Here is a 7,248-nt window from a genome sequence, read left to right on the forward strand (position 1 = left end):
TAGATCAAGTTCTTCAATCATTGCATTCATTTTATCTGATTCTCAAATAAAATGATGACATCTAGTCAATTTTTTTTTATAGATGAATGTATATTTTTAGTTGTTAAATTATCTACATCATAAAAAAGAAATTCTATAAAAGAGGATATAAAAGTCTTGGGATAATTTTTTTGCCTAAAAAAATGAACAATAAGAAGAAAAATACCAAAGAAGAGCACAAGCTATGGAGCTAAAGCATCACGACGAAGAGTTATGAACTCGGCTTCTAATAAAGCTTGGACCTGCTCTTCAACGACTTGCGCTCATTCAAGATCGAGTTCGTCATTTTTGCTGAACAGGTCGTGAACCCAAGTGAATGGAGAACTTGTGACTCATAAGGTTTGGGTATTCCAGGCATATCGAAGACTTTCCAGACAAAGAAATCAGAGTTTTTTGTAAGAGTTTAACGAGATCTGGTTTCAATTCTTTATCCAAGTTGGCTCATATTCTTGTCATTTTTTCGGCCTAATCTCTAATTTGAACTTCTTTTGTCTTTTTTCCAAGTCGTGGCCTTAGGTCTTCTCGTGGTCGGACACCTCCAAGCTCAATGGCATTGTCTTCTTTTCCCTTAATGCCTCCACGTAGGTTCAAGCTTTCATTATAATATTTTCGTGGCAACCTCTTATCTCCTCTTATGGTAGCGATTTCCTCTGAAGTCGAAAATTTCATGCAGAGATGAAGAGTAGAAACGATCACAGCGAGTCGGTTCAAGATTGTCCGACCTATTAGTGCATTATAGGCTGATGTTATATCAACCACAATATAGTCTATACTTAAAGTTCTAGATTCCATACCTTTACCGAAAGTGGTATGTAACGGGATGAAGTCAAGAGGTCGGATGAGTGTATCTCCTAACCCAAAAGAGTGTCGGGATATGCTCTAAGCTCTTTCTCTTCTAACCCGAGCTTGTCGAAGGCAGGTTTAAACAATATACTGGCCGATCTTCTTTATCTACTAGAGTTCTGTGGGGTTTGTATTGGCGAGTATCATGGTAATCACAAAAGGACCATCATGGTTGGGGGTCACTCCTTGGACATCTACTTTGGTGAATGAGATTGTGGGTAAGTCGGGAGCTTCACATTCTCCACTGACTTAATAAGCTTCTTTTAAATGCCTTTTACGAGAATACTTAGTTATCCCGCCTCCTGCAAACCCTCCATCTATCATAGGGATATATCTATCTGGGGTTTGTGGTGGCAGATCTCGTCAACCCCTGTCTTCATCACCTCTCTTCCTTTTTCCTTGATCGTCCAATCTTTTTGTAAGGTATCTTTCTAACCGACCTTCTTTGACCAATTTTTCTATCACATTTTCAAGTTGTAGCACTCGTTGGTTGAATGCCCATATAACTTGTGATACTCGCAGTATTCTGTCCGACTTTCACCTTTCTTGTTCTTAATAGGATGAGGTGGTGGAAGTTTCTCAGTATGGCAGATTTTCCTATAAATATCGACCAGAGAAACTCTTAGAGGGGTGTAGTTATGGTATCTTCGGGGTTTGTCTGAGCTATATTCGTCCTTTTTCTTTGCTTCCTTCTCTTTTTCCGGAGCTTGATAAGAAGAATTTTGTCTTGGAACGGGTTCTGTAAGTCGAGAATTTTCTTCCATGTTAATGTATTTTTTTGTCCACTCCTATACTTTGTACAGGGAAGTTAGATATCACTTTGATATGGACTGAGAAAACGGGCCTTTTCTGAGGCCGTTAACTAGCCCTATTATTAATGCTTCCATAGGTAGATTTTGAATTTCCAAGCATGCTTTGTTGAATCTTTTCATATAAGTTTGGAGAGTTTCTTCGACCTCTTGTTTGACCCATAGGAGACTAAGAGTGTGCTTGACTTTGTCTTTCTGAATTGAAAATCGGTTGAGAAATTTTCTTGCAAGGTCGTCGAAGCAGGTCGCTGACCTAGGTGGTAAGCTATTAAACCACTTCATCGCCGCTTTGGTTAATGTCGTCGGAAAAGTTTTGTAATAGGTCGCATCGACCAGATATATCCGACTTTTAAAGTTACTAAGATGGTGTCTCGAGTCGGTCATTCCATTATAGAGGTTTATGTTGGGGCTTTTAAAGTTTCTAAAATCCCTAGCCCGCATGATCTCTTCTATAAATGAATATTTTTCTCCGAAAGGATGTTTCTCTTGGTCTACATTATTGCTCCGATTTCAAAGGACACCTTCTAATTTCAGTAGTTTTTCTCCTAATTTTCTTTGTCGTCGCACCTCCCTTAGCAAGTCTCTTTCAGCTTCTTTTTGTCGCTCTATCTCCTGCTCGAGTTGCTCTAATCGGCCATGATGCCCGTATACACGTCCCATAATTTTTGTTGGGTGCGCGAGATCCTCATTCTCTAGTGGAGTATTTTTGAATTGATTCTCCTGGGTTGAGGGTTTCTCGATGTCCCCTCCCCATTAGGGCCACTTGCTCTATCATGTCGTGGAGATATCATGAGTGTTTGATCATCATTGTGAGGTTCTGGTTCTGATTCAGACACTGTATGTCCATGGTTGGGGGTAGACTTCCAGGTTCCTGGCAACGACACCAATATTCCGAGGGTTACTTGAAATTAGGTTGCTTTTGATCCTGAACGTGAGGTCCAGACTCCTTCTAGGCAGCGTCTGACTTATGTTAGTGTCGAGGTGCTGCTGTCTGAGTTCCTCGTGAGGAGGTGCGGGGTACCTGCAAGAGACTCCGATGTCTAAGTTAGAAAGGATTTTGAGTAGATTTTAGTAGATTAGGTTCTAAATAAACCTGAGGATGTCAGTGTACTTATAGTAAAATTGAAACCACCTTTTAAAGTAGTTTCACCTTTGATGGTAAATGATTATCCCTTTTGTTAAGGAGGTTGTTGAAATTTTCCTTTTAGATGGATAAGAGATATTTTAAGAATCGGTTACTTACTTGGGTAAATGAAGCTGGATTCTTGTGATGTCTGACCTTTATGAGGTTGGGTTGGAATGGATTGAATTAGATCTCTTAATTAAACTTTATTCATTTTGAACCTAACTAGGATTCTTGGGCCAGGTGCGAACAGAAACTATTAAAATGATTTATTATATAAAAGGATACAAATTATTTTGCATGTTATGAAATGAATGGTTTTCTTTCATTTTCTTTTAATGGAATATACATTTAATAAATCAAGATAAAATATAATGCTCAATTTATGAAGAAATAATTTGAAAGAAAAATACACACTTAATAATTACGATGCAACAGAAAGAGAAAAGAAATCAAAAGAACATTTTTTTATCAAAGATAGAAAAACTCAAACCCATAACCTCGTATAGAAAAACTATGTCATTTGAACTATAACTCATTGGCATCGAAAGAACACCCTTTACCCAAAGATATATTAGTTATTTAATGAAACTATGACAAATGCTTAAAATATACTGGAAGTGAAAAAGTGATTTATACTATGCACAATGTTTATAGTAAAAAAGTTATTTATACTCTCAATGAAATGCACAATGTTAAATTGCTAATCAACCACAAGATAGTATTTGGTGGAGAGACAAAGACTGAAAAACTGAATCTGAAGAACAGAGACTGAAATAAATTTCACTATTATGTTTGGTGTAAAATGAGAAACAGAAATTGTAACAAGAAGCTCTAATTTAATTTGTATAAAAGGTAAAATTAGAATTAATTAAATCTCAGTCTTCCAATCTCTATCCCAATATCTCAAAACAAACACTTCCTAAATGTTTATAGCATCCAGTCATACATATGACAAGTTAATCAAATTCTAAGAATACCGAAAGTCCGAGGCTTCTTTTTCGGTGTAGTTTATAATAAGGTTTTTACAGTCACCAAAACAGAATAAAACTAAAGCAGAATACCCTTTACAAAGTGAAAAAAGGGATGAAAGAAAAAACACTAAAAACACCAAATTTAAAACGATACAGGGAGATCAAGACCAAGATACAAGTGCCTAATGGGCAGTGTGGATGGAGGCTGTTTTCTTAAAGTCAATCTTGTCAACCTTAACCTCTCCATCGATAAGTTCATATACGTATACCACAACACGCAGGCCATCAATGTCCATGAGGACAAAACTCGGATTCACATCATAAGTGATGCTGCTATGGGCGCCTGTTGCAGAACCAGGATTTATAACCACACCGCCTTCGTGTTTGTATGCGGTAAACTGGTGTGTGTGACCTGTGACAAGGATGTCTACATCTAGCTGCCTCTGTAGCATTGCAAGTGAATCTAGGTCTCCCCAGGGAATAACCTTCATAACCATTAAGATCAAATAATCATCATGTAGTTATAAATAATATGCAACAAATTTAGAATGAGATATACCTTCCAGAACATATGAGAAAGTGACAATGTAATTGCGCAATAAAGTGACACTTGCAGAATGAAATACAACCATTCAATATAGATTGACAAAAACATCACTGAAAATACTTCCCAAAACCCTTTTTCTCTTGGCTTAATATGAATTATGTGATCATGAATATCAAAGTGAAATAATCTTCTGAAAAGAGAATCCTAAGCTGATTACTTTTCAAAGCTAAAAAAAACTAGAAACAAAGTTGGAAGGAATAGCAAAAAAGTGTTTAAGGAAAGATCAGACCTGATGACCATGGCATAGTCCCAGCTTAAACTGACCAATGGTCAGTGTTTTGGTCTCTGGATATCTTGTATCTTCGTCATACTCGCCACGAGTTATATGCAAGTCTGGACAAAGAGTCTTTAAGTAGTCATGAACTTCCTGAATATAATTTGCATAAAGTTAGTTTAAAAGTTCAAAGAAACTCGGGCATAAATATGTCATTGGATTAAAAGGCATGCAACTTGATGAAAAACTTCATTTCTCAATAACAAGTGTACATACAATAACTAAGACTTGTCCCACTAGGGTCAGCAACACAAGTCTACCTCTACCTCTAGCCAAAGGACAACCCTCCATTTGATCCACTCTATAAACTAGAGTCTCTACAAACCCTTTCCAAACAAGTCCTTACCACTTTAAACGAGCTTAATTTTGTAATGCATTCATTTTAATCATGTATAATATAATGTGTCTACTCATCCATCTAAGCATCCTCATCTCTGCAGCATTGCCAATTTAAAAGCAATACAATAAAATTTACCCTCAAGCTTTAGAGTACTATTTAATCCAGATATATGTGTCTCATACACAGATATACCATGAAAATTAATTAGTTTTCACAACCTACTTGATATCAAGCTCCTTGTACAGAGGTTAACAGAATATATATCAATGACAGGTTGAATTGCAAACCTTAGATCCATTAACAGCACATCCGATGTTACAAAAACAATAGGAGGAAAAGGGAATGCAGAGAATAAAAAAATCTCTCAAGTTGGTCATTGGAAGTGGAGAACAATAATTCAAACTCCTCTTTACCATTACTAAGTGGCAACCAAAAACAGTCCATAGAGGTGGCCACGATTTATAAAATTTACAATTAATATGAAAACCACTAATTTTGTATGCAAATGCACTCAAAAAACAATAACATTCAAAAAAACTCAAACAAGGTAAAATAAAGGATATCAGCAATGATTGAAACAAATTAACTTAAGATCAGTGACAATTGAATTGGATAGAAAGAGCGAGACCTTGATAGAAAGGTTCCCTGTACAAATAATGTGTTGGATCTTGCCAGGAACAAGCATGGATTTGAACTTAGCAGGGAGATCAGGAGCCCTATGTGGTATGTGTAAATCCCCAAGAGCCAACACCAGCACCATCCTCAGTGATTGATCACAGATTCAGATTATTGATTATTGATTTAAAACCTAATTTTCCAGGGAATCCACCTGCACGCAAACATCACATCAAAATTGCAAACGAGAAGAAAACAAATTAGATTATTTGATTTGATTTGAAAGTGTGAAAGAGAGAGAGTGACGAACTTGAGTGGCTGTGGAATTAGACGCCGCCGTCATGATTGAGGGGTGGGGTGGTGGCAGCAGCGGCTGAGCGGCAGAATCAACACGCAGATACAAAGCAACTGACGAATCAAAACAAACAGTTCAAATTGAAACGACTAAAACCCTCTATCTCCCAACAAAAAAAAAATTCATCTTACATAATCATTATCAATTAAATACTAATTAATTAATATAAGAAAATTAATTTCGCATGAAAACATATAAATGCAATTTATACAAAATTTTGTTCACAGATCGGATGACGAAAATTAATCATTGGATCAGATTTCGTATCCGCAATTTTTAGGCTATTCGATCGAATATCGGATATATCCCAAAAAAAAAACAGAAAAATAATATAAAATTAACAAAAAAATATAAATTAACAGAAAATTAATCACAAATAACAAAAAATTACACAAAATAACAAAAATTCATAAAAATTAAAAGAAATTTAACAGGAACCAAAGAAAAACACATGAACACAGAGAACACGAAGAACAGAGAATGCAGAGAGACCAAAAAGTGAAGCAAAACGCTGAACAACACTCCAGGCAAAACCAGTCAACCAGATGCTGAACGGCAGACGGCGAACCGGCGGGAATGGAGGACGGTAAGGCGGCGAGAATGGAGGACGGAACGTTGACGAGAACAGATGACGGCAAGGCAGCAAGAACTGATGACGGCGATGCAGTGAGAACGGATGACGGCGACGCGGTGAGAAGCCCAGAACAAAGGACGGCGAAGCGGTGCGAACGGCGACGGAACCACGGTGGCTGAATGTCTGAACCGCAGAACCAACGGGGCAAAGAGTGGAGGAAAGCGATGAAGACAGGACGAACGCGAGGTAGAGAAGCGAGTGATCTCTGACAAGCAGTTTACGGTGGTGGTCAGAGAAGAGGGAGTCGCCGACTGGGGTTGACTGGGAGTGTTGGTGTGGGGGTGAGATCGTGAGAAAGGTAGAGCGCCGAAAATTTGGATTCTTTTTATTTGAATTAAATAAATGATAATTTACCTTTGGTTAGTTTCTATAATTTTGTAAAATTTTTAAAAGGGAAAAAATTCAGATACAGTCAATAAAGTTGATATTTGAGAACCACTAGATAATTTAACTGATTTGACTAAATTTTCATCTAACGACAACTTCACGTAAAATCGACTTCACATGAGTTTTCACCTTTCAAAATAAGTTATTAGTTTTATATTGAGCAAGATTTAATTTAGGATTAGGGCTCAATATGATCCAACTGTGACATGATACTTATTGAGTATTGCGAGATTTTTTATACATTAAAG

The 7,248-nt window shown here is 36.9% G+C and overlaps 1 protein-coding gene across 1 annotated transcript; it reads right to left on the minus strand.

The window, feature by feature from the left end:
- Nucleotides 1–3,652: 3,652 nt before the first annotated feature.
- On the minus strand, nt 3,653–6,975 carry LOC112707482 (vacuolar protein sorting-associated protein 29). The gene is made up of 5 exons (XM_025759227.3): nt 6,472–6,975; nt 5,935–6,032; nt 5,638–5,838; nt 4,625–4,762; nt 3,653–4,273 (listed from the first exon to the last, which is right to left on the minus strand). The coding sequence occupies exons 3-5, from the start codon at nt 5,767–5,769 to the stop codon at nt 3,971–3,973; spliced, it is 573 nt and encodes a 190-aa protein (XP_025615012.1). The 5' UTR covers nt 5,770–5,838; nt 5,935–6,032; nt 6,472–6,975; the 3' UTR covers nt 3,653–3,970.
- Nucleotides 6,976–7,248: the final 273 nt, after the last annotated feature.

This window comes from Arachis hypogaea, chromosome 8, assembly GCF_003086295.3.
Source record: "Arachis hypogaea cultivar Tifrunner chromosome 8, arahy.Tifrunner.gnm2.J5K5, whole genome shotgun sequence".
In the NCBI taxonomy this organism is placed as follows: Eukaryota; Viridiplantae; Streptophyta; class Magnoliopsida; order Fabales; family Fabaceae; genus Arachis; species Arachis hypogaea.